Here is a 26,687-nt window from a genome sequence, read left to right on the forward strand (position 1 = left end):
CGATTTCAGCAATGCAGTGTAACCACTATTGAAATTTGACTCCATTTCACCAATCAAATGGAGCTAGGCGGTCAAATGACTGCACATAAAGCCTCCACGGCCCCACCCGCACAGAGGCAACGTTTTGAGTGAGGCAATTATGAGAAACAACAAAAGAGTTCTTGTGGCTGAAAGACTTTCTACTTCTGCTTGAGTCATATTGTTCCTAAGTAACAATAGTCTTACTTTTTTGTTTTTTTAGCACAGTTTCTTGGCTGCTCTGGTGACTTTAACCAATCTCATCTCTGTCCTCCACGGCAGGTGAGCATCTTCAATCCCGAAAAATTGCCAGTGATCTAACAGTGATGCTGTGCCACAGCCTCCCTCTCGGTCTGTGCCCCCCATTTTCCCGTGAGGCCCATGTGACCTAGCCTACGCCCACACACAGGGGGCACCCACTGCCGCTGGAGCCCACCCATGAATCCCAGCCCTGACCGCGGCAAAGAGTGCCTCCCTCCCAAGAAGAGGGAGTCTCGGCAAGAACACTACCTTCCTCCGCCAGATGAATTCAAGCCCCCCGTGCCATTTCGGATTAGGACCAACGCAGGGCGAGGGGAGAGCAGCAGGGAGGTCGGGGAAAGGCAGAGAGCTCTAACGACCCCAAACCCTCATCTCCTCCACACTCCTCCCCCCCTACCTGCACCGGCACCCCTGCCTATGCCATGGCCCTTGAGCTACACGTCGTCTGTGTCCCTTCCACTCTTTCAAGGGCACGTTGTGGAAAGGAGGGGTTCCGGGTCTCCCGCTTGGAGAGATGAAACGCTCTCAACACCACTGCCTCACCACTCCAGGTGGCTTCGAGCCGAAACGCCCCTTTCCTCCCCGTCCTCTACTTGCTCTTTTAAGACTCCCTTCCCAGCTGATTCACGAGAGATGTGGTCTTATATTAACAGCGCCCGACGAGATTACAGCCCCTCCATCTTCTCCCCATCCTACTTGTTCGGCCATACTTCTCTCTACCCTCAAGAGCCAAGTTTAGTCGACGCCAGAAACAGATACCTGGGCAAGAGGCCCAATGGACTGGATGGGCCGGGCAGCAGGACTGCCCCCTCCCCCAGGCATTTGCTCCCAGGTGATTACGGACATGATAGTATCAGAAATAGACTGGATGCGAGTCCGCAAAGCTCACATACGAATGGTGGGCGGAGACCGCAGGAAGATCTGACTCCTCAATCCGGAGGCCTGTTTTTTTCAGACTCTAAAACTCAGGAGGACCACGAGCCACATTCCTCACTGCAGGAGAGACATCGGCAGAGAATCCCGACCGCCCCCCACCCTCTGGGACAAGACCCCAGGGCAGGTAGAGAGGGATTACCCAACACCGTGGGGGGCCCGGCAGCTCAAGCTCACCTCTACTACTCTTTGGGATCTGTCAACCAGCCGAGCCCTCAGGCCTCCCAGTCCTACCCACCCTACAGTCCCTCAGGATCGCCATTGTATAACCTACAAGTAGAGCCAGGCCCAAAGAAGCACAATCCAAGGAGCTCCCCCAACTCGCCACAGGGTCTAGTGAACAGCCATGACAGGTCCCCAAAAGGCCTTGACAGAGACCAAGACAAAGACAGAGAAAAGACTCTGCATAGGGACAGGGAGCGAGGTAAAGACAAAGAGAAGCACCTGAAATATAACAGGGATCACGTTCACACCTCACCCCCTGCACTTCACCCGTCTCCCCCCGCGCTCCTACCTCACTTCACCAAGGGTTCGCTCATTGAGCTGGCCGGCGGGCAGTTGAAACAGGTGGAGGAGCTGCAGACGGAGGACTTCTTGAGGAGTGCTGATACGTCCCCAGAGTTCCATCTCAGCACCTGCACGGTTTTGCTCATTTCCCCCAGCAGCGCACAGGGTGTCAGCCAACTGCAGGTCCACCTCACAGACCGCAACACTCAGGTAGGGTATCTCATCGAAAATAGACTATCCGTATGCTTGTGCTTTATCCTTCTCAATCATGCTACTTACTGTATGTTCTACAACTCCAAGAAATGGTTCAAAATATTTTAATTAGGATTATCTGATCCAACTTTTGCTTTTTCTAAGGAGTTACTGAAGGTCTTGGTGGAGTACCCATTCTTCGTCCAGGACCAAGGCTGGTCTTCGTGCTGCCCTCGGAGAACCACTCAACTCTATGGCCTTCCCTGCCGCCAGCTTACAGAGGGGGACGTCTGCCTTGCTCTCACTCCCACACCCAAACAACTCCACCGGACTCATGTGCGTTCCTCCTCCAGAGTCCAACGCACCCAACACCTTCCCAGGGCTGCGGCAGGAGGGTCGAGCAGCTCGCACAGCGAAAAAATGCCACCTCCTCCGCCTCCTCCCCCTCTCCCCCAACACCCGCCCCCTACCGGGCTACCCCACACGGCGGCTGCAAAACCTCAGACTCAGGAGCTCGGGCGACCTCGGAAACGACGCTGGTCAGCCCCTGATGTCGTTCCCTCGACAGGAACTGATGAAAGCCTCCTGGATTTACCTCAAGGCTCCAAGCTGATGAAGTGGCAGTAGAAAACTTGCACATGCACACCTTCACCAACAGTAAGCACATGTATACACGCCATGTCTCTGTTGCTCCCGCTAGGGTTGCAGGTATGGAAAAGAAAAAGAATAATAATAAAAAAAAAAAAATTACGGGTGTTCACACTGCTGCCCTCGGGCTTAAATATTGCTACTTGTTGCACCCCCCTCCCCTTTCTTTTGTTTCCCTTTCCTTTCCTTGGCAGCGGAAGAATTAGCCACTGAAAGATGTCTGGGTGGCTTCTTGCAGACACACTGAAGACATTAGTGGGACAATCAAGCACTCGTCTGCCCGTGTTTATGTAACGGTCGTCCCACACACGTATTTACCGACAGTGTGTCCTGCAGGGTATCAAGTTCAATCAGTGTTATGAAAGTAAGCGCTATTCATACATTGCACACATATAAGTAATATATATATATATATATATATATATATATATATATATATATATATATATATATATATATATATATATATATATATATATATATATATAATAAATATATATATATATATATATATTTATTATATATATATATATATATATTATATATATATAATACGTATATATATAATACGTATATATATAATACGTATATTATCACGAGGGTCGCGGGCGTGCTTACAAAAAAGTTACTAAATATCTTACATGTGTACAGTGAGTATGCTAAACAGACTTAATGCAATCTTGTCCAGATACGTTGTGTTCGACTTCTTTCTTTTTTTGCTTCTCAACCATTGTGTACTCGTCGGTCTGGGCCGGCAAGATGAATGTAAGAGCGCAAGCAACTCTTTGCCTTCTTTGAATTTGATCACCTTCAACGAGTTGTTTGTCAAGGCATTACTCTCCAATATGTTCTTAACATTATCTCTGAGAAGAGATGGAAGAACACTAATGAAAACCGCGTATGAGACAATCATGCCCACACGGACAGATGTGTACCATAGCCTTCATGCTGATTTTCCATTAAAAGCTGAAAAATGGAAAGAATGCAGTGAGGCAGAAGAGTCATGGTGCTAATAACACGTTGGAACATGATGCTTTGTGGATACGCACGACCCTTGTGTACTGTACACTTGTGTTTCCATTTCATTGTTGCGTACTGTATGCAGTATGTCTGAAAGCAGGGAAAATGACGAAAGTATTTTAAACTCTGATACGGGTATCTCTTCTGATTCAGCACACTCTTTTCACTTTAGTTCTTTTTTGTGACTAAACCATCCCTGTTAATTATTGCTTCTAAATGTCATAGCTACAAAATGTATATTTTTTAAAATCGTGAATTTGTTCTATGATGTTCGCTAGAAATAAATGGAAAACAAAAATGCTTCATACATTGAATTATCACTAGTGATTTATTCCCACCATTTGCTTAAATCAGTTTTGCAAAAATATATGTATAAAACTTTTCGTTTTGAAACATTTGTTAGGTTTCCAAAATATGTCACAGTCAAACACAATCCATTGTCCCTTTTGTTGTTTTGCTTTTGACAGATGATGGACGATGTGATAAACATGCAGAAGGTGAGTCACCTCATGCCACGCAATTCATCACACATATTTGGGCTTTGACGTGAGGAGCTTCTGATTTCCTGTTTATCACAGTTTCCCTTCAGTGGTAGTATTTGGAATATGCGTGACAAAGTCAAAATAGTCAGTTTACCACGTCATATTTAACATTTCAGTTGAATATGAAAACAGATTTCACTGCACTAAAAAATAGAAGCGCACTTATAATTCTCTTAATTGAAAATACATTGATTATAAACTTAATCACATTCATTTTTCTTACAAAATGGGAAATCAATCTTTTGCTGGGTTATGTTGCCTCTTCCACAGGATGATTGACTTTCTGAACTTCTTTGCCTTCCCCAGAGACGGAACTGTCCAGCATTTCATTCATCACTTCCAAATTGAAGTTCTGAAGCAGCTCCACTGCAAACATTGGTACCACCTGGGTAGGGAAGGAGAGAAGGTTCGTGTTTATATAATCAGAGGTGCGGTGTTGACCTCTGCTGGAACCTACCAGGTACTACAACTGATTTCGAGTTACAGCGTTCATCTAAATGCAATGAAATTGTAAATCTCAAGTAATTAGTCAAATTACATCTGAGTTTTGACCCACCTGTGCCATGACAAGCTTGTTGCTTTTAGGTGTTGTTGGGTCAGGATACTCTTCTCCAAAGCAGAGCTCAATTCTATAATCCGGTGGTGCTCCCTTTCCTTGTAAACAGTTCTGAAGATCTGTAAACATGTTTATGGGGGCTCTGATTTCTCATATATTGCAAGCCAACAGTTGTTAATACAGGGTCCGGCAAAATGGTCTGACATATTTGGAGGTTTAATAAAATGCAAATAAACTAAAGAAACAAAACAAATTGCGCGGAAAAGTACATACACATTTTGGTTTTACCGCTGCCACATTTTCTGGAGTTCTGCCGGTGTGAGGTCAGCCGGTTGGTTTTCGTTTCAATGCTGATCCACTGGCTCTGAAGTTAGTAACCCATAACAAGATGTCTCGAGCGGATACGGGATCATGTCTACCAAGTCTGAGTCTATATGTACTTTTCAAAATTTTTAAAAAAAAACGTTCTTGTTTCTTTATTTTATTTGCATTTGATTAAACCTACAATTGTGTCAGATCATTTTGCCGGACCCTGTATATTAAACAATGTCGTTTATAGTGATGGGAAAATGAAGCTTCAAATTAGGTTTATGAACCAGTTGTATTTTTTGACTCCTCTAGATGGCACGCTCTAATTGACATTAGCTGAAAGCACTCCGTTTGTCCATTTCTTAAACCCCTTTCTTAAAACCAACGGTGTCACCTTGAGGGGTCACAAAATACAACAATTGGTTTATGAAGCAAATTTGAAGCTTCATTTTCTCATCAATAGTCATTTTTGTCATGGTGGTGTTGAAAAATTATTATAAAACTGAATAACCAAGCGCACTTACCATTAAAAAATGCTGAAGTGCTAAGCAATTTGAAGGTCTTCTCCCGCTCTAGTTTGTTTGGCCTGTTAGCTTGTGGGGCCAAAGGGCCACTCCAGTACACTCTGCTCTGGCAGAAGCGCTTGATGAACACCCCATCAGGTGCAACCCATAAGAGTACGCCTTGTTCCAGATGGCAGAGAAGTCGGTTTATTGCTTCCACCGTGCACAATGGCATGTGCCTGCCATTTGGCGAGGGGAAGGAGAGCTGTTGTGTGGTGCAGCTTCCGTATATACTCTCACTTCCCAACGGAGCACGACCTTGCAGGATGAAGCACCCGTCGGGAGTCTTGGTGGTACAGTTCGCCACACTTTGGCCCTGATACAACAATGTCACCTGCATTCGAAAATCTGTGAAAACAACGTGCAAATTTGCAGATATAGTATGTGCAGGGTTTTTTATCCCTCCAACATTGTTACCTGATATGGATTTTAGAGAAGTGCAGAAGGTCAACGAAGCAGAGTCCTCGGAGTGACTTGTTTTCCCTGTCAGATCACGAAACATGAGATAAAGATCAGCACTTTGTATACACTGCTGACTCATCTCATACATGGCTTCCTTTTCCATGCCCAGTATATAAACGGATGAGTTACTCATTATGCTAAAGTCAAGTGTCACGATCCATGCAAAGACCTTAGACCTTCCTTCCGATCAAAATTGGTAGTCCCTATCGTAAACTATCTATTGCTACTCTCTCTTCTTCTGCCCTGTGGATCTGTACTGCCTCTCATAGGTCAGTCTGGGTACTACACAGTATAAATCGTAAGCTTACATTTGCCTATTTTGACCTCTTTTGGTTTGTGTCGCTTATATTTGTAAAGTCTGTTAAGATATTGATGTGAATTGGTATCCAGGCACCCAGATTTTGACTAATCTGATTGATTCCAAAGATGAACAGAAACTTACCAAGCTATAAGCACACTGTCCTTGCTTGCCAATTTCTTACCTGTGTTAATCGTTGCAGAGAGCAGAGTAAGACTTTCACTTTAACATTCGCACACGCATACCTGCCCGCCCACACTCACGCTCACACACACAAGCACACACACACACACACACACACTTGGATTTAATGATAACCTGTGGGCTAACCAAAATTCTCTTGAGAGAAATAATATGGTTAGTAGGTTATTCACATTCTGAACCCTTATTTTGCTCACCAATGTATGAACACCAATCCAACTCAACCTGTGGTAGCTTTGTGTGTTTGTGTCCTTAGACTAGGTGTGGTTTTAAAAGGGAAGTTCTTACCTGGTTGTTTTTTTTCTTCTTCCGGGTGTTCTTCGTAAGCTTGAGGTGATTCCTTTTTGAAAACAAAACACAACTTAAACATTATTATCACTTCAGCAGAGCAACTAGATGCATGTGCCTTACAATTTAAAAATAGTCACATTGGACAATGTTTAATTCATATATTTCAGGGATGTCCAAACTTTTTGCAAAGCAGGCCAGATTTGGTTAGATGAAAATGTAATGACCATTAGCACCGATATTCCTCAAACCATTACCATTTTAAATGAACTTGTAAATATGTAACTACTATATCCTTTGCTGTCTGCAGATGGGTTGATATTGCAAATGAGAATCTGTTGTCAATTGCACTACCAGAAAAGTTAAAGATTAAAATAATAATAAATTAAATACAAAAGAATAATTTCAGGAAAGTTGAATGACTTCTTTATTAGATGTATTAAGTTTGTTATATTATTGTTGTATTAATAAGAAGGGTGATATTGGTGTTTGAGACTGCAATAAACAGGCCAGGTTGCATCATGTCAGATTTTTAATCCAAATTAAATCATTCTCCGTTTTTTTACTTCAACTTCATACGAAACAAATTATTTCACAATCACAAAATAATAAGCCATAGTCTTTTTGTTGTTTGTGATCACTGTGAGTGGGCGGCGTGGACGCGTAGCAGTGTGGAGAGTTAGTACTAAGTAGCTCTCACCACCGCATTTGGCCCGCAGGCCACACTTTGGACATGCCTGATATAGTTGTTTTTTGTTGTTGCTTTTGTCTGCGACCCTCGTGAGGACAAGCATTTAAGAAAATTGATGGATGGATATTGTTCTTGTGATCCAAATTATCCCTATGACAATTGTCCCTGCCATATCATTAAAAAATAATAGATTTCATGTTTAAAGATTGAAAAATGTTTTTACTGTTTTTTTTGGGGGTTTACCAATACTAACCTGTCTGTCTTGGTAACCGGGGCTCCTTGTTGATGTTTTAACTTTGCTGATCGTGCGGTTCTTTGTTCGGGAAGTCTCTGTGAATGACCAATAAGGAGAAGTCAGATATGATTTGAAATATTGCAGATCAAAATATTGTCCTTACCAGATTGGGAGGCCTCTGCACTACCTTGCAGGATACGATAGACTTTATAAGGCTCCTTGCTACCCAGCTGGCTGAGCTCATGGACAACTTGGAAGTCTGTACTCTTGTTCAGCGCGCAGCGCAAGCGGGTCTTCCACACAGTGGGGTTGTCTTTTCCCCATCCTTCCCTGTATTTACCCTTGTGCAAGGTCCAGGCCTGAATACGTGAGGCAGACAAAATTTATTTCCATGTTGTAGTTGGGGTATTGATAGAATTTCAAAACATCCAACAATATTTTGCAATGTCTCTTAATAAGTTAAGTCACATTTTCAGTGGAAAATGTTTGATTTGGCAAGAGTGCTGATTTTTACTGTCTTCCTGCAGTAGATCTGAAATTCTAAATATGTAGTAAGTAAATATTTTATCCGATTTTCCATCTTTCTTTGCTTTGGCACCACTGAGCTTTTATCAATTTTTTCCTCACTTATCCTCACTATGGTTCCTGAGACTTGTTATTATTATCATTATTATGATTATTATTATTAAGTAGTAGTAGTTATTATTAGTAGTAGTAGTAGTAGTTTTAAATAGTATATAAATACAAAATCTTTATGGCACTTTCTCAATTAATCATTACCTATAAGATCATCCTGTAGATCTGTAGTATTTTGATTAAGACCAAATATCTTCTTTTTTTTAAAAAAAGGGAGCAAAAGAACTATTACAATAAAGAAAATGAACTTTTGTCCTTGTGCTAGTTATAACTAGTATAACAAGTATAGTATAATAAAGCAGCATGCTTATGCGTCTTTGGGTTTTTGAAAAGCGCTATACAAATTGAATGAATTATTATTATTATTATTATTGTTAAAGTAATAGAAAGATAACCTTGAAGAGAGCGGCATCATCTGTCTCCTTCCTTAAAGCAGCATGCTTATGCGTCTTTGGGTTTTTGAAAAGCGCTATACAAATTGAATGAATTATTATTATTATTAAAGTAATAGAAAGATAACCTTGAAGAGAGCGGCATCATCCGTCTCCTTGTAGTCCTTCTTGGCTGCGTGCTTCCATGGAATCCTGAACATGGTTTTGTCCTGGTCCTCCCAACGCAGACCTTCATATGCGCCACTCTCCACCTGAGCGACGAGCCACTCTTTCAAATACGTTTTGGGCCCATCCTCCATCTTCATTGCACTCGACTGGAGCCAAGCTCTCACTGTTTGGGGTCCGGCTCGGTCTAACCAGTCGCCCTGCTAGTTGAGCCGAATTCCAACGCGATGGTGGTCGACCCAAAGTAAAGCAAATAAGTCCGGGCCGATCCAACGAGAGCACGTGTTAAACAGGATTGCATAAAGTCTTTGGAACCGAAAACGAAAGTTGTGTGCGCAGCATACTTTCGGTTTCCAAGCCGCGCAAACGATCGTGACTCATTGCCAGTGAACCAGGCAGAGGTCTCTTATGAGGAAGCGAAAGCAGTTTTACGCAATAAACCTGATCAGATTGGAATGAGATTAATACATAGGATTTGCAGGATTACAAATGACAATATTTAATTACCCCCAAAAAATGCTGTATGGATGAAATTGAAAGGTAATTGTGAGTCATTCTCACAATACAAATACAAATAAAACACCAAAGGTGTTTCATCCTCAGTGCAGAGCCCAAGACGACCGGAACATCTTAAACTGTCATACGTGTATGTATAATTAAACATATATACCCAGTGCGTTGTTTGGCCTCTAGAGAGCAGTGTGCGTACCTGCTCATTTTTGCTACAAATATCTAACCCCTCCGATTGCTCACAAATAAATACATCACCTTGAATATGACAACATTTATTACAGCAGAGAACCTGAACATGTCATGAGCCCAAAACTCTCGTAACCCCCACTACGCAGCCTTCCCCCTTCTCCCTCAGACACTTTGTGAAAACAGCACTGACATTTTTGTAGCAGCTTCCACTGATTAAATAAGTCAGCGTTTCCATGACAAGTGTGCGCATAGTCTTGTTACAGTCATTTTGTGCTCAGCCATCCAGCCATTTTCTATACTGCTTGTCCTCATTAGTGTGGTGGCTGAGCTGGAGCTGAGCCCAGTTGACTTCAGATAAGAGGCGGGATACACCCTGTTCATCCCCGGCCCGTTTTATGTTCAGTTTTCCCTCCAGTTTCTTTGTGTGGGAACAGAAAGCTGTCAGCGTCACAAACAGGCAAACCTGACTGACATTTCAGGAAATAAATACACATATCTGCTTGGTTTGACAACATTATTTACAATTCGTTTATACAGTTCATTAAGTCCTAACTTGCATCCAGGTTCTCTCATAAGAAATCATCATCTACAGCAAAAAAAGGAACTAACACAACGGAAAATAAACAAGTTTGTTGATGGTGAATGAATACACGGTTTAAAATGTATACACAGTAGAAAGCACAAAGATGTGTTTGTGTGTGTGCGCCTGCACACATGAGTGTGTGTATGTGTGTATAATCTAAAATTCCATTTCAGCCACACAACACAGTGTTTACTTGGAAACTTCCCCGAAGAAGAAACAAGAGCTTTTTGCACACAGGAAATTGTCTTGAACCGCATGTGCTTGTGCCCAAAGCCCAAATCTTGTCAAGATTGTGTCTGGCTATGCGTGAGTTTGCGTGTGCGTTTGTGTGTGTGTGTGTGTCTGATAAAGTGACCAGCATCTAGTGGCAGCCACAAGCTCTGACCACCATGTTGCGGTACTTTTTGAGGATGACATTGGAGCTGTCATCAAAGTACAGCACTGAGATGGCGTGGAGCTGCGTTGGAGCGCAGCAAGGCTTCGGAACTGTGTCCGGGTTGATGAAGTGAACCTGTCAGGAGTAGAAAAGTCAAACAAATAATTTAATTCAATATTGTCTTGATAGTTGATGGAATGATTAGACTCTAATGATTAGAGTGTAAAGCTTTCACGAGGTTACTCACGAGTGTTTGCACAATGGCGTGGTTTGTAGCGTTCATGTACGAATTGAGCGGGAAGGCGCATTCGCCCTCGCAGTAGTACGCCGCGTATCCCTCAGGGGCGATGATCCAGTCCTGAGCGTGGGACAGGAGTTTGATTTACAAAGCATACACAGTGGGAGGCTTGGATGTGACATTCGGCGTGAGTTGCTCGTACTTGCCACCCGAGATCTCGGAAGCTGACGTACAACTCGTGCTTCTTGCACGCCTGCTTCTGATCAGTGCTGCTGTTGTCTGTGCAAGAAGAGGCGAGTGGGGAGATTTGTCATCCTCAAACAACAATTCGACCCAATTGACACAGTGCAGATCCAAACACAGACATTTCAAGAGTCACTTTTGGAAATCAGATCCAGCAGCAATTTGCTAACAGGCCACCCAGCTTGTGGTGGCTTTTGAGTTTTAGCACATGCACAAACTCGGCACCCTGTGCCTGTCAACAATCATTTTTGAAGGGGTGTCTAATCGTTTGAAGGGGAATCTGCAGTGCTTTAAAATTTCTTTGGAATATTATGCTCAAACATGTGCAGTCCAACAAGTCGATAGCGTTCTGAATAATGTTTTGTTGGTTGAATATGAGGGGAAAAATTTTTGTCTGTCTCGGGGGGTGGTCGTTTTGCCACTTGCTCTCGAATTAGTATGACATCAGTGGCCAAGTCACAATCAATCACGGCTCACCAGTTTTCTGAAGCTAAGCCAGTTGATAGTGAGTTGTGTTATACGATTTTTAGGGGGTGTCAATAGCAACACGCCTCTGCTGATCAATAGTAGCAGATCAATAGTTGACTCTCTCTTGCTTCAATGAACACCCCCCCCCCCCCCCCAGCCCCATACAGCATTTCTGGCTAAGAAGGGTCTGAGTTCTCAATGATCTGCAGGAGGGACTGGTTCTCATCATCCACTTACAGGGGACGCTGGTCCAAAATGTTCGAAGCAGTCTCATGTGTTTGTGGCCTCGGTTGCCCCGCAGCACACCCCAGATGTGCTCTGCCATAAAAGCTTTTTACCTCCTCGTAGAGAACATGGGCCCTAATTCTCTTGTGATGCTTGTGGAAATAAACAAAGGCGGACGAGGGATACTCAAAGCTCTGGCATTAGGGCCTAATGTTTCAGCGGGTCCCATAAACACTAACCTCTCACACCTGCAATGAAAAGTTATGCAATATGGATTGCATGTTTTGTCTCTGTTAATATTACAATTATAAACAACTTTGTGTTCAGAATAGAAGTCAGCAAGATAACAAAAAACTTTTATTGTCTGAACAAAAGAACTTGAACTAGACGTGATGAATCTCATCGAAATAAATATAACGATTGTTGGTTATGCATAAAAATGACATCTGCTAACTAGAAAAAAAATATTTAATTTCATTTACATTTGTAATTGACATCCTGACAGGCTTCTGGGCAGATAAATTGTATTATATATTACCAAACTCACAATTTAACTATGCAAAGTTTATTTTAGGTCTGAATGAATCAACATGCTTTTTAGATTACAGCTGATTTTGTGACTGTGACAGTTTATATCAATATCTTCTGGGTTTTTTTTATCAAAACAAGAGTAATGAGCAGAAAAGTGCTTTGTTTTTGTATCTGTAACATTTCTTGTGTAGTGGACTCCGGAACACAGTTATGTCAATTACCTGCAATGTTGGCCACTCGCAAGGCCTCTTGGCTCTTGGCCCCTTTGGAGCGATTGGGGTTCCGCTGCTTGGTGCCTCCTTGTGCTGAGCGGATGCTTCGCAGGTGCACCTCGGTGGCTTTGAAGAAAGCCACCATGAATGGCTGTTTGTTCTGCGGCCCGCTACGACCGATCAGCCCCGCAGCGCGAGGGTTTACACTCTCTCCTGTAGAGGGTGACATGGAGTCGAGTGAGGAAAAAAAAGGTTCATTGACCTGACATCAAGATCTTCACTTCTTGTTTGCGTGTTCTGTGTGGGTGTGTTGGCATGCGCGTGTGTGGCCCAGTGCTTGGAAATAAGAATGTGTGTCTGATCAAGGTTTGGTGATTAATCAAGGCTTCTGGTTGTCGCCGCCAGCAGCATCCTGCGTGCCTGTCTACACATGCTCGCCCGTAATCCCTCGCAGGCACTTCAACACCGGCTCATTGGTGCAGCGTTCCTCCCCTTATCATAAAACCATCTATTCTTCTTGCCAAACATGTAACGGTCTGCGCCAACCTGAGAGAGATTGTGTCGTTAATCACGCTCGTGTAATCAACGCTGTTTGTTGACAGTGTTTTCTAAAGACGAACAACCGAGCCTGGCGATGCCAACCTCAAGCAGTCATATTGGCTAAAATGAGATAACGTGACATACTTTCGGTAAGCATGGTCATTGTGATGCTGGCATGTATGTATACAGTAATCCCTCGCTACATCGCGGTTTCAGTACATCTCGAATCCCCACCCCCTGCCCCCCAAAATATCAAAAATTCAAAAAGTCGAAAGTTGCCCACATTCAGCAGAAGCCCACACAATTGCAGTACATACACTTGTACCTTGTTTTAAAAGAAAGTTATGATAATAAGAGTTCTAGAAACATATTTGTAGTATTGTATTTTTTATAATAAGAGTTCTAAAAACATGTTTATATATAGTATGTACACTTGTACATTGTTATAAAAAAAATTGTTATAATAATAAGAGTTCTAAAAACATATTTACAGTATGTATAGTTTAGCTACATCTACATATGTTACACCAACACACACACACACACACACACACACACGTATCATATTTCTATTTATATTATTTATACATTATTTTCTGTATGTCATTTATAATTATATAGTATTTACAAGTTTGAAACTATTATTTAATGTTCTAATGATAACATATGCACTTATATGGCCTAATATAAATGTATTGATACACATCATTTATATGTATGTTAAAAATGAGAGGGTGACACTACTTCACGGATTTTCACCTATCGGGGGTGGTCTTGGAACCAATTATCTGTGATAAACGAGGGATCATTGTATGTGTATGTATAATTTATTTATTCTACTGTACGATTGACTTTAATTTGTTGTTAAGTTTGTGTTGATGAGCTATTGTTTTTCTTTTAAGCTCTCCAGTTACTGATGTCATAACACTCACCGTTTGTGCCCTCTAGAGCCAACTGTAGACCCAGATTCCTTCCTGGGTTGAGGACCCAGTGGTTGCTGGTGATCGTCACATCAAAAACCAGCCAGCCGTCCTCTGCAGCCCAGATGACTCGTGAGTCCAGGAGAAAAAGGTCAGACTCTCTGTGCAAAACAAAAAAAAAATCTGATGTATGTCACAAGCAAACAGCCACAAGGAGCAGCAGAGAGATTTAAAGGAATTTCAAGCAAGTTCAGGATGGAGACGGGGGGGCGCTCCAGATGGCTAAGCCCAGGGGAGCACTTCATTTTTTTAATTGACAATAATGGCTTTATAAATGACTGGCCATTTATACACCACGCACATGCTCCATCAGTGGCTTAAGTTTTGGTGCGAGAGGAGTCATAAATCAAAAGAAGGGAAGACGGTGAAAGCCAGAAGGAAATCCATGAGGAAGAAAATAGTTGTGGAAAAGTACAAATCTGTGAGAGTCACATGTTCAACAATCCCTTGTTCTTTATGGGGCCATTCAAGTCTCCCGACCTATTTTCTGAACCAGATTGTGTGTCACAGACGCGCCCACCCGTGTATTGTTTCCAAAAACACTTTTTGAAAGAACCTGAACTATTCACCTGTCCGAATGTTCCTCCAACACTTGGTAGATGCTGATGCGGAAGGTTTCGTTATCGAAGCGTTCGTGAATGAAATCTTTATAAATCCGAAACTCGGCGGCAGTGACCACCTCGCCCTCAGGAATCTGGGACAGGTCAAATCGGAATTCTCGATGATGTCGTCTCACTGGCAGGAATTCCTTGTCATGCTCCACTGCAAGAAGGAAACAAAAGAGGTCTTGCATCACATGCGGATAAGGAATCGACTTTGAATGACAGTTATTGCTTGTAAGTAGCTCATAGTTGCTGTTGGGAAGTTGGTGAGTGCCACATTAAGCACATTAATGCGACACATCTGGTGAGCATCACGATAAAGACGCAGGCACACTCTGACAAGTTTACGAGCGCCTCTCGTCTCACCCCCTCACCCCGGAGAGTCATTCAGTCCACCCATCATCTGGTTCTCGTGAGTCCAGAATCCATGTTTGGAGTACATAGTTCCAATGGCGTCTCCACAACACTAAGCAGCCCATTGTAACTCCCTTGGGATGTGACCTCGCCCCATCTCCCCCCATCACCCCCACCGCCCCTCAGCATGTTCCTCTTACGTCCCGGCAGGACATCGCAGGGATCAGTGCCTCGGCTCTCAACATCTCCATCCACCCTTCCCTCTGTGATTAATACTCAGACAGACCTCACACATACTCACAAATATTTTGGATCAGATATTCCCAAACTTAGGGTCTGGACTTAAAAATATTTTTTCTTATTGATTTTTCAATCGTCAAACTATATTGCATCCATCGATTTGTCTTCTTTAGGGTCACGGGTGAGCTCGAACCTGGACTGTAGCCAGTCAAGGCACACTTATACTGTATATAGATTTCAAACATTAAAGTTAGTTTGTGTGACGGCTGGATCCACATATCAGATGTCGGTCTTGGGTTGGACAAATATTAAAAATACGTTTTTAAATGTTTTATTTCGTTTAACATAAAAAGCCATTTTGAGTTGAGGAATAAACAAAGGAACTAAATAGGATGGTATGCTTGAAAAATACAAAGAATATTACAAAGAATGAACTATACTTGAACATGAGACCAGGCAGAATCACAAAAGATCAAATGTGGCATTTATATTAGAGAAAATGATTTGCAACAGAGATTCTGCATCCTAAAACGGCCCTCAAAAAATGATGCCACCACATAACAGGTGGGTTTGTGCAACACATCAATTTAAAAATAAACAAACAAATAAATAAGTGTTTCCAATTTCGGTTTTAACTTTCTAGCTTTGCTGATCTTCTAACTGTTGATTTAAGCTCCACCCATTCTTTCCTACATATTGACTCCCTGGGCAAAACAGGCAGAAAAAAAACTAATAGTAATTTATTTGCAAACCTCCATCACACTCACACTCAAGCACATGAACAGCCAGTTCTAATGACAATTTCTGATGACAGCGCACATGTAAAGCAGCTGTTGGCGAAATGAATACGGCATGATGTCAGTATTACACATGTTCCACTACACATGCCTGACACATGCCTGTTCTAAGTTGTTTTACTCTCACTGCACCTGCTGCTGCCTCTGCTCTGGTTGCTGAGATGTTTTTCTGTTCCCCCTCAGTAAACCACATCTTGTTTCTTTTACGTCTCTCATAAACCTGGTCAGCGTTAGTAAGATTCAAAGAGATTCTAAATGTCGACTTGTGCTTTAAAGATTGTCTGCACATTAAATATCAACATCTGTCATTAACAGTATATAATAGAATAGAATAGAATAGAATAGAATAGAATAGAATAGAATAGAATAGAATAATAATAATAATAATAATAATAATAATAATAATAATAATAATAATAGAATAATAATAATAATAATAATAATAACAATAATGTAAAAAGCTGACAAAGCAAAGCATGTTATGGTTTTTCAGAATAAATATTTTCAAACGTTGACTCCCTTTGAGAAGAAGTCCGTCCAAATCTTTAGTTCCCAATGCATCCAACTCGCTTTCCCAGCACTAGAGCACTTGCATTTGGAAGACTTTTGCATCTCGGGTTTATGTATTTTGTTGCAGCTCAAACCTAACCACAAACCTGCTTTGACATTTACAGTAGCATGGCAGTCATTAGATGTGGGAGCCAAACTTTTCAAATATATAAATGACTTCCTGAAGGTGGAAGTATTTAGCTATTGCGCCACCTGTACCACAAACACACACACATACCCATGCAAACAAGGTAAACACATCCACTTTTACCATATAAGTGTGCTGAGGGTCCACATCATGCACACACATGGGAAAAGTCATGGCTGTGAAGCTTGACAGGCTTGTGCGTCACAATCATTATGGCTTTCTCTCATCCATAATTACAAATGCACGTGCGCAAACTCACAAGTACACACACACGCACAGTGAGATTCTTTCATCATTTATCTGGCGTCTGATTTGCTTTTCATACAGGCTGCCGATTACGTGAGCCCACATCATCTGAATTAACCCTGACCGCATGTAGCAAAGCACAACAGAGACGATAAACGAGTTCAAGTTCCCAATCCATTTTGAGTTTTAAACGCATCACGCTGCATCTATTTCTAAATACAAAGTGAATACTTTCGTCAACGTCTATTCTTCTACGGGCCACCTTCATCGTGAGTAGGCCTGTCGAGGCATAATCGTTATAATCGACGACACACAACCTGCTTGATTCGTATTAAACTTAGAAGAAGAGAAGTATCAAATCATATTTTCTGTCCTTTCCTTTCCTCCTTGCTCACTCCTGTCGTTCTTGCCTTCCAGAGCCACAAAGCATCCCAGACACCTCGGCCTCCGGAGCAACGGCAGACAGAACTGACGGCTCATATTAGCCCAAGTGTCTGTTCAACACCACCACACCCCTCACTAGCACCTTGAACACTTCCGCCGCACGGCAGGGGGGAACGGGGGGATCTCACCCCTGGCACTGCGTGTTTGACTGACACAATATAATGATCTGCTTCTTTCTTTCTCCCTCTCAGATGCCTTGACAAAGTTTTAATTACAATCCAGGGAAGAAGTAGTAGTCATAGTTTCCACGAGCTCGGGGAAGAAATGGGCTCTGCAAAGAAGTTGCTCAAGATGTTTATCCTATAAAGTTTAAAGAGGTTTTGATCTTTCAGCTAACCACAGTAGGGTGATTACTATGTCAAGAAACTTCCTGCCCGCTGCTGACTACTGATGACATCATGCCCGTGTGATGTTTTTATACTGGAAAAGGGGTCAACAGAGTTCCACGTTAGAACTTAGTCACACTTGACAATCATTAATTAAGTCACTGCATCACGTCGTCACATAAGCGTGTGTGTGTGTGTGCGTGCGTGTGTGTGTGTCCGCCTGAGGGTGTGCACGTGCCACACAGACTGCATGAGTGCAAGTTGAGGCAAAAACCACAGGAAGAAGAGTCTTTTACTTGTGGTCAAAGCAAACCTTTGAGTTCTCTAGCCTGCGGGCCGTCTGCGGATCACAGGTCTTGGACTTTCTCGTCTCTCAATGCAGTCATCAAACGTGCGTTCCCACTGCAGCTGTAAAGCAAAGGTTCCACCTCACGCTTCACTGGGCATTGGAGATTTACGGTATACTCCACATGTAATAGTTTGGAACACATGTTGAACTGCCGTTTGTTTGTGGACATGTTTCAATTACACTTGCTGTATTTGTAGAAACATGAATGAAATAGACTGACATCCTCATGTTTGTCTCTCCTGACAATTCATGTCCCAGCTTGCCCGGTCTGTGAGTGAATCAGAAATGGAGATCAGGTCACATGAGGGTGGCCTGGCAGGGGCTGGATGTAATGATGAACGGGATTTCTAAGCCTTGCACTGCATGATAATGTGAAATAAATCCAACTCAACGTTCGGCACATCAGCTACCAGGAAATGTCCTGCCACAACCTCCAGTCGCCAAGCCGTCAGCAAAAAGTGACCATTTGGTGACCTCCATCCTGGAAATTACAATACTTCAACTCCTACTACGCAATTACCCCAATTGTATTCAAATTTGAAACAGATGGGCAACACAATATTACAAAGCCTTTCAACAATGGCTCTGCGCCATAAAATGTGGGCGAAGCAGTTGGTGATTCGCCATGCAACACAAAACTCTCATAACTTGGCTCCAAAAGGTCAAAACTTAAACAAACCTACTGAAGAGATCCACATGTAACTTTGCTTAGTTAAGTTAGCAGTGGTGTCGTGGTTCATTCATCTGAATTTTGTGCAATATCAAACTGATATAAAATGAAATTTTCATACCACCTGCTGGTAGTGGTAAATGTATTTTTAAAGTTACTACCCACTCTCCAATTGACTTCAAATTTATAATGATGGTTAAAGGCACCCCCTTGCATGTCAGATTTAATACCTGCTAATAGTAGAAAATTATAGCAGCTATTACTATACTCCACCTGTTACAATTCTCTCAAAATTGGATATGATGGGTTAGATCACCAGTCAGGGCAAAATTGCTATTGGCCTTTCGGGAACTACTGAACCCAAAATGAAATAACCTGCCCAGTGTTTACAATATTCTTAACAGGAGCCTGTGTATCCTACGTATTTTGTAATTTTTGTAATTTTGTTGTGGTTTTAAGTTGGCAATAATTTCTTGCCTATTTACTTTTTCCCTTCATAATGCAAAAAAAAAAAAAAAAGAAATATATATATATATATATATATATATATATATATATATATATATATATATATATATTACATGTGTTCAATTGAATCTTATGCTATCTTTTAGGGTTGCAGCGAGCTGAGTTCAAGCGGAAGGCAGACTACACCCTGGACACAGTTCACAAGGCACATATATAGACAGACATCTTTCACAGTCAATTTCACACAAGAGCCCAAACTGCCTGCATGGAAGTAGGTCGGTCGGCTGAATCACTACACCATCAGTGACCTCTTGTGTGAGTATTTTATGTTCTTTCATTTTGTGGCCTCAGCAACCACAACCACCTCAACCTTCCTTCCGCTCTCTTATTTAGATTCACGTTGCACAGTGCCTCACATTCTGCAAACCCCAAGCGAAATCGTATGTACATACAAATGTACTTACATATGTAACAATATGTAAGTCCCCCATTCTGACTTCCAGTGTGTAGAAAATGTAGTAGGTCTAATAATAATAATAATAATCCTAATAATAATAATCATAATAATCATAATAATAACAATGGGAGTAGTAAAGCCTTCCCATTTAAAGTGTATATAGACCGATGTAATGTTTCCTCTCCGTACCATTAAAAACATTTGCGGCTGCTTTTGCAAGCTTTGATCAGGCCAACACAGTCTGGTCGGTATTATGGGGTTTCCGCTAAGGCAATGTTCTGCTAGGAGCTCAAACACACATCACACAACGCTAAGTGACTGGGCAGGGAAAGTGTCTGTGAAATTGTGTTTTGTTTAGCACAAACACATAAATGCAAAAGCACATCCTGTTCCCACAAGAAGAAGAGATCAAAAAAGTGCCCGAGTTGCTTTGACGGAACAAAATGCTATTCTGTTATTACGCCGTGCTTTTTCACCCCACCCGATTCCTATTACCACCGAAGTTGAGCTTTTCTATCAACTTTTTCTTGGTGGTCATTGAAGTCCATAGGGAGTTTGTTATGCTGCTCATCACTGATAAGCCAAGGCCAGAGTAACCCAGATGAAAGAAAAGTGGCAAAGTGGGTGTAAATAAATGCGCAACATCTTGTTCACTTTTTTAAAAAAAAAACAATGTTGCTTTTACTTTATTAGCTTACATGTTCTGTCAAAGACAAATTATGCCAGTTTACTGCAAAATGGGCACAGCGGGAGAGCAATAGAATCAAAACGAGCCCAACATTCCTGGCAATGAATGAGCTCTGGCAAATTTAGAACACCCACTGCTTCACGCATCCGGGCTTTGGGGCACCTTGCCGCATTGCGAAGTCCAACCCACCCAAATGTTTCATCATTCCTCTCAGCGAGTGCCATATAGCATGGCCAAGAGTGCAGAGAAGTTGTTGCATACTCCCAGATGTCATCTTGAAGTCATGGCTTCAACAGGTGAATCGGATCCAGAGCAGATATTTTCCTGGAACTCTTTTAGCAGCCGCCTGGAGATGCGAGATTATGTTTCTTTGTTTCTGGTATTGATTTATCTACCGGCCCACCGTATAATACATCAAATCATGGCGGGCATTGTAAGGAATGACCTGACAGGAAGGCATGGCTATCTCTACCAACTGTAACATTCCTTTGCCTGTGCTCACTCCCCACTCTTCACAAGGCAGTAAAACATGCCCTGAATAACACTAATTAGCTGCAAGTACATTCCTTTTGGGCATTCGAAAAGTGCAAGCATGTTTCTTTCCACACTTTTAGGTGTAAACTTAATTTCAGTTGGAGAGGTCCAGAAGTGACTTCATGCAATGAGGAGGGTGACCAATGGCAGGATGCATTCGCTATAGAATGACGGGCCTTCAGCACTTGCTTGGTTGTATATTCTGCCGTCCGTTTGGAGAAGCGACTCCGCATTGAACAAGAGCCAGATTGTTGGAATAGATAGACAAAAATATGCAAGCGTATTTATGAGGGTGGGAAAGTGAGAAATCAAGGGTGTGTGTGTGTGTGTGTGTTTGGGGTTCAGAGAAAGTGTGCGGATGTGTGCAAGAGAAGCGGGGAGTGGAAAAACACACAAAAGAAAGTGTTGAAATGTTTTATGTCTGAGCACACGGGAGGCTTAAACCTCAGGAGGCGAGGGCCAGAGCCGGTGCTTGGAGACTAAATACAACGAAACCCATCGGGGATTTGGTGTCGGTGCTGATAATCAATACTGTTGGCGCAGGAAGGGGACGTTTGGTGTCATGTGGTCTTGCGTGCGGGATGAATCGGAGACAGGGCCAGACATGATGGAGGAGGTTGCAATGAGGGACTCCGAAAATATCAAGTTTCTCTGCACAGCTGCACTGGCCTGCAGACAGTGGGAAACATCAATATTAACCTCTGCTCCACGCGCAGCCCACTGCGGAGGAATGCAAGGAGAAATCGGCACATAGGTGGGGAGAGAATGCATGCCTCTGGTATGATTGAAGCGAGCAGCCCTGAGAGCTGGTGACACAACGTAAGGCCCAAAACCGAGATGAGATGTAATCGCTACTAATTAGCTACGATTTGTGAATTTTCATGCTGCAGGAATAACAGAGAGTTATGCAATATTGTGCAAACTCCTGAGGGAATGAAGAGGTGGTGTGGTGCAAAACCAGGTGGTCCCCTGTCAGGTCACCAAGGTAACGCAGAAGATAATTACCTGGTGAGGACAAGTGGCACACTTCCTCTCTGTCACAACACACAAAATGAATTCAAACTAGCATCTTGTAATAATAGCAAAGAAGCGCAAGATCATGGCAGGCATTTGTTTTTGTTCTTTTTCTTTTTCTTTTTTACTCTTTTTTTTTTTTAGTCAAATATATCACACATGCATCCGATTAAATAAAGCAGCACAAATAGAATTATTCCTGCTCTCGCATGATGACAAGACCCGTGACTGTGACAAACTATTACTTTTTAAAATGCTTGTTCTGAAAAACAAATCACCCACTGAGAGTGCAGACACACACGGTGCTTTCATTGTCTTAGATCACAAGCACAGAAACACAAGAGTGCTGTCACACACGTTTAAACATAATGAGAAATTACATAACTAAAGCTACAATATACATCACTGAAGCGCATTCAGTTCAACTTCCAGGATATATAAGGGGGGGGGGGAGGGGGAATAGTAATAATCATAATAAAATAAATAAATAATGACACAATAGGTCCATATAACGCATTACATTGAATGTATAAAGAAGTTTATGTATGTGGAAGGTGTGTCTAGGAAAAGAATGTAAACAAAAACCTTTAAATCAGCTTCATCATCTCTTCAGAAATGTAATGACAAATAATGACAACTATGACCGACGACTCACCTTAATGTATTCTCATTTGAATTACAGAGAAGCTGTGACTAAAACCTCAAATGATAAAGTGTTACAGTAAAAAGCGATGACACGCAGCCCCTCCTAAACAAACACAGGTGACCATGTTGGTTTCAGTTACCCAGGATGCAAATAGCAGACACCAAAGTCAGACCACTTAACTGTAACTCTGCACGGCAATGGACTATAGTCATACAGATCTGCTGATACGTATGATGAAAAAGAGTCGACACTTTTATGAGATGTCTGTACACGGTGCAACAAAGGTATGTTTTGCAAAGTGTCCCCTTTTAGCTTCGACGTGTTTGGGTGGCCCAGGCTGCGTGCATAGTGCCGTGCATTCTAAACGTATGCTGTAAGCCATTTACACAGCTGGCCTTTCAAACGGAGGTGACTCAGCCAGAGGACGCCCCTGGATGGGGGGTCTGTCCCAAAGCCCGCACCAACCCTAGACGGCCTCTCACGCGAGCTGACTTGAAAGAATCCAAGCTGGGTGACAATCAAAAAATGACACTGATGAACGACGATGATTTTCAGAGCACACTTTGGGTTTACTGTAAAAAAAAAATATATATATATATATATATATATATACGTATATACTATATACACTTTTGTTGGTACTGTCAGTGTATTTAGACTGACACTAGCAGTACTGTATAAATGGGTGCTTTAGGCATTTCAGGAAATAGTAGGCTAATGCACCTTGGCACAGAGGCCCTGGAGACTTCCAGAGAGCCTAGGGACTGTTTTGAAATAAAAGCCACACTCGTTCTACTCTCAGACGACCTAAATAAAAATAAAACCCACAATGAGCAAATGTGGAAGGGAAGGAATTTGGAGAGGAAATGGACAATCCATCCGATTCTGCCTTACTTACATTCAGGAGAAGGCAAAGCTACAAAAGTGTACCTGCTGCTTCTAATCAAGCTGCCAGGAAACTGATGCTATCACAAGAAGCGACGGAAGTCTGTTGGCAGATGCAGTGTATGAGGGAGGACAGAATTTGCGGCATGTAAAATAAAAAATAAAAAAATCACATCAGACCCAGAAGGGTGGGGGGGGGGGGTGGTAAAAACTTTGTGACTTGTACTGATCACCCTTTTCATATATGAGCTGGAAATCAAATGACTCGCTCAGCGGTCACCCCTTTGGGTAAAAGCTCCCTTCCCTTTCATCGCCTTGCTTCATTCGCCCTTGGCTGCACATTTTGCGAGGCCTTTTGAGTCTTTGTGGTCAAATCCATCTGTGTTGCAGCCTGTCGAAAATAGTCACAATGCAGCAGCTCCCACTGTAATTACAGTGCAGCCGAGGAGCCAGTGTCACCTCCCTCCTTCCTGCCAAGATGCACCGACAATGATCTTACCAGGAGTGTACGCTCGAAACTGCAAGCTCTACAATGAGTTGATGTTGACTTACCAACGTTTTACTTCTTACACAAAAGTCCTTATTGCAAGATCCGCTTTATCGTACGGTCTCATTATAAGACCGACTGCATCTGACTTGATGAAGCTTATAGCTGAATACTGAATGCAACCTGCTCCAACATCCATAGTGGCAGCACCTGATCGTTGAACAGAGAAACTTGCAAACTGCATTCTGTGACAATATTGCTGCTCTCTTTCAATATGCGCTGTAGGAAAATACGTTTGAAGAGTAGTTCGAGGAAAGTGATCAAAGCTGGTGCATGATTTATGACAAGCTCCATATGTGCAGACTCGCAGGTCATTCATTACTTGTGTTTGTGGAATTTGAACTGACACAATAGTGGCCTCTGTGTGTATAATACAACATGAATGGAATTGATTACCATGTCACACTTCAAAAAGAAACCAAATCATTATGTGCGCTTACCTATATTGACAAAGCTCATGACCATGTCTGCATCGGTCAGGAAGTTGTTGTCTTGCAGGCTGGCAATGGGGGGCGCCTGCGTGGTGAAGATGGGCTTGTATGGATAGGAGTACCTGTCCTCGTCCACCTCTGTGCTCATGGCGTTGTACAGATCCAACATGAACATGGGAGCGGAGTTGTGCTTGCCGTGAAAGTGCGGTCGCGGCCGGTGCGGCAGCCCCAGGATGGAGAGGATCTCTCGCTGCATCTCCCGGCGCTCCTGGCTTCTCAGTCGGCGGTGAATGAAGCTAGAGTGGAACTCGTTGTCCACAGAAAAGTTGGTAAAAGCTGTGTCAGCCACTACGCAGTAAGTCCAAATGAAAAGCAAAGCTGGAGCGCGTCTATCCAAAAGCGGTGCCATAGCAAAACAATGCCGTGCGTAAAAGTCTCACGCTATGCTGCCAAACGCTTCAGAACGCTTCTTGCACTTTCGCGATCAATGTCCTGAATCATCTGCCCTCATGTTGAGGGAAGTTCTCCCGATTCTAACATCAATTTCGACGTTTTTCTCAGGCGCGTGTGGTCATCCGTCGCGTGTCCTACTCCCAACCTGAGGGATTGCATGCACGCTCAAGCTGCTGACTACAAGTGCACAGTGGAAGCTGACGGCTTTAACTAGGAGAGAGCAACTTCTGAAGACAGCTGTGATGGGAGGAGCAGGAGCAAGAGATAAAGAGGCTGGCAGCTGAGTCAAGACGTAGGATTTGGATTTGTACCTCCGGCATAATGTTCACACAATGTTGCGGGCATGACGACGACGTTGACATTATTTATTTTTCCTTCACTTACTATGGAGAATGGAAAATGGTCTGTTTTGAATAATTGGGGGGATTTAATTGTGCTGCTCCCCCCTTTTTTCCCCAAACATATATTAGATCTTTGAGGGATTTTCCAACTTTCATTGGCCAAAGAGCTTGCTTCGTGGACCCAAACCCATTTTTTGACCGTATCCAAACTTTCTACGAAGCTGTGGCAGGACGTTTGTGACAAAGGCAGTGGTGAAGAGCCACAGATTACAAAGGAGGGTTGCAGATGTTTGGCAGCTGCTTCCACACTCCATCTGCCCCCAGTGCCCCAGCACCTCTTAAACACCAAACTTTTAAGGAGCGCCGCTGACCCACTCGTGAGTTCTGTTCTCACCGACACACTTGAATGTATTTCAGATGGCTGTTCAGGACTGAACTCTTAAAACATAAGAGAGTGCAGTTTCAAAGGCTCCTCTTGAGATGCTTTAGGGCCGCGGCGTAGCTCGCCAAAAGATTTCTATGACAATAAAATTAGAACTTCAATCGCGCAGCAAGCGAGGCTGCCAGACAGCTTGAGCTTTGATTGTAAACAGAGGGGGCAGGCGGAGAGGGTCTTCGAGTCCTGTACACTTGGCTCACCTTCCCGCCATCTCAATATGGGTCTTTTCGTCGTCCTCGGAAAATGTTTGCCTTCTCCTTTTCCAGTCAAAATTTAAAACGGGTGAAAGCTGGATTAGTTGATCCTCACGCTTGTTTTATTTTTTTTTGTATTTGTCCTTCCATTTTCTTCCATGAGTGCCGATATCTTGAAATATGGTATCGGCACTAATATTTGGTATTGGTTCTCACGACGGCAACCGATACCAGGATCGGCCACCCTTTTGTTTTACGATGAGGAAAACAAAATGAATTGCAAATTGCTACTTGCAGCCAATTATAAGGAAATTGCTTTACCAATATATTTATTGGTGCCTAGTGTTAGTATTAGTGACCATTGAGCACTTGTACTGAAATCGGTCAGAAAAAAAGTGGTATCAAACATCTTGTCAGGTTTAATTCACATATATATACATTTTTCTAACACATCCTTTATTTAATTAGTTGCTCACAAGTAGTGTATCACATATCAAGTCAAGTCAAGTTTATTTGTATAGCCCTAAATCACAAGCAATCTCAAAGGGCTTCACATGGACAAAAATTGACAATTATTCTCAAAGCATCCCCTGATCTTAAGCTCCCAAACATATAAACAATTCTACCTTCGGTACCCCCATTGTCATTCGTTGTCATGTTCTCTTCCTTTTCGTGCTAGCCTATGGAGGTCAAGCCTCTAACTACCCCCAGTCTTTGGCTTAGTTTTTGCCGACGCAGGAGATGACAATCATGGATGGGACACAAAGAACAGACCTCCCTTTGTTTCCAACTCACCGAGCCCGGTGACATTCACAGTAAATAGTGGGCACAAGGCTCAGGCTAGACTGAG

At 42.7% G+C, this 26,687-nt stretch overlaps 3 protein-coding genes across 7 annotated transcripts in view; 1 reads left to right on the top strand and 2 right to left on the bottom strand.

The window, feature by feature from the left end:
* The window catches only part of zmp:0000000926 (uncharacterized), a 54,554-nt gene extending 50,668 nt beyond the window's left edge, over nucleotides 1-3,886 (top strand). For 4 of the 5 annotated variants that reach the window (XM_061268043.1, XM_061268032.1, XM_061268020.1 and 1 more), the window contains 2 exons: nucleotides 301-1,929; nucleotides 2,077-3,886. In XM_061268043.1, the coding sequence (XP_061124027.1) occupies nucleotides 457-1,929; nucleotides 2,077-2,538 (1,935 nt within the window). In that variant the 5' untranslated portion in view covers nucleotides 301-456 and the 3' untranslated portion in view covers nucleotides 2,539-3,886. The remainder of the gene's footprint in view (nucleotides 1-300; nucleotides 1,930-2,076) is intronic. The other variant, XM_061268037.1, reaches the window with a different exon arrangement.
* A 2-nt stretch (nucleotides 3,887-3,888) lies between these two features.
* irf10 (interferon regulatory factor 10) lies at nucleotides 3,889-9,258 on the bottom strand. Its single transcript, XM_061268081.1, has 8 exons — nucleotides 8,881-9,258; nucleotides 7,888-8,083; nucleotides 7,743-7,819; nucleotides 6,799-6,850; nucleotides 5,967-6,032; nucleotides 5,511-5,897; nucleotides 4,678-4,796; nucleotides 3,889-4,506 (listed from the first exon to the last, which is right to left on the bottom strand). The coding sequence occupies exons 1-8, from the start codon at nucleotides 9,055-9,057 to the stop codon at nucleotides 4,372-4,374; spliced, it is 1,209 nt and encodes a 402-aa protein (XP_061124065.1). The 5' UTR covers nucleotides 9,058-9,258; the 3' UTR covers nucleotides 3,889-4,371.
* A 428-nt stretch (nucleotides 9,259-9,686) lies between these two features.
* On the bottom strand, nucleotides 9,687-25,095 carry bmp7b (bone morphogenetic protein 7b). Its single transcript, XM_061268055.1, has 7 exons — nucleotides 24,420-25,095; nucleotides 14,585-14,777; nucleotides 13,968-14,116; nucleotides 12,505-12,708; nucleotides 11,019-11,095; nucleotides 10,826-10,936; nucleotides 9,687-10,713 (listed from the first exon to the last, which is right to left on the bottom strand). The coding sequence occupies exons 1-7, from the start codon at nucleotides 24,817-24,819 to the stop codon at nucleotides 10,564-10,566; spliced, it is 1,284 nt and encodes a 427-aa protein (XP_061124039.1). The 5' UTR covers nucleotides 24,820-25,095; the 3' UTR covers nucleotides 9,687-10,563.
* Nucleotides 25,096-26,687: the final 1,592 nt, after the last annotated feature.

This window comes from Syngnathus typhle, linkage group LG2 (genome assembly GCF_033458585.1).
Source record: "Syngnathus typhle isolate RoL2023-S1 ecotype Sweden linkage group LG2, RoL_Styp_1.0, whole genome shotgun sequence".
NCBI classification, from domain to species: domain Eukaryota; kingdom Metazoa; phylum Chordata; class Actinopteri; order Syngnathiformes; family Syngnathidae; genus Syngnathus; species Syngnathus typhle.

What these genes read in the sequence shown, in the direction of transcription:
- irf10 (XM_061268081.1), bottom strand. Translation starts at nt 9,057, where the DNA reads ATGAAGATGGAGGATGGGCCCAAAACGTATTTGAAAGAGTGGCTCGTC. An exon ending in CACTTCAGCATTTTTTAATG is followed by an intron (nt 4,797 to 5,510) that starts GTAAGTGCGCTT and finishes ACATGTTTACAG; the next exon opens with ATCTTCAGAACTGTTTACAA. An exon ending in ACAAGCTTGTCATGGCACAG is followed by an intron (nt 4,507 to 4,677) that starts GTGGGTCAAAAC and finishes TTCCCTACCCAG; the next exon opens with GTGGTACCAATGTTTGCAGT.
- bmp7b (XM_061268055.1), bottom strand. Translation starts at nt 24,819, where the DNA reads ATGGCACCGCTTTTGGATAGACGCGCTCCAGCTTTGCTTTTCATTTGG. An exon ending in TTGGAGGAACATTCGGACAG is followed by an intron (nt 14,117 to 14,584) that starts GTGAATAGTTCA and finishes TGTTTTGCACAG; the next exon opens with AGAGTCTGACCTTTTTCTCC. An exon ending in ACGCCATTGTGCAAACACTC is followed by an intron (nt 10,714 to 10,825) that starts GTGAGTAACCTC and finishes TACTCCTGACAG; the next exon opens with GTTCACTTCATCAACCCGGA.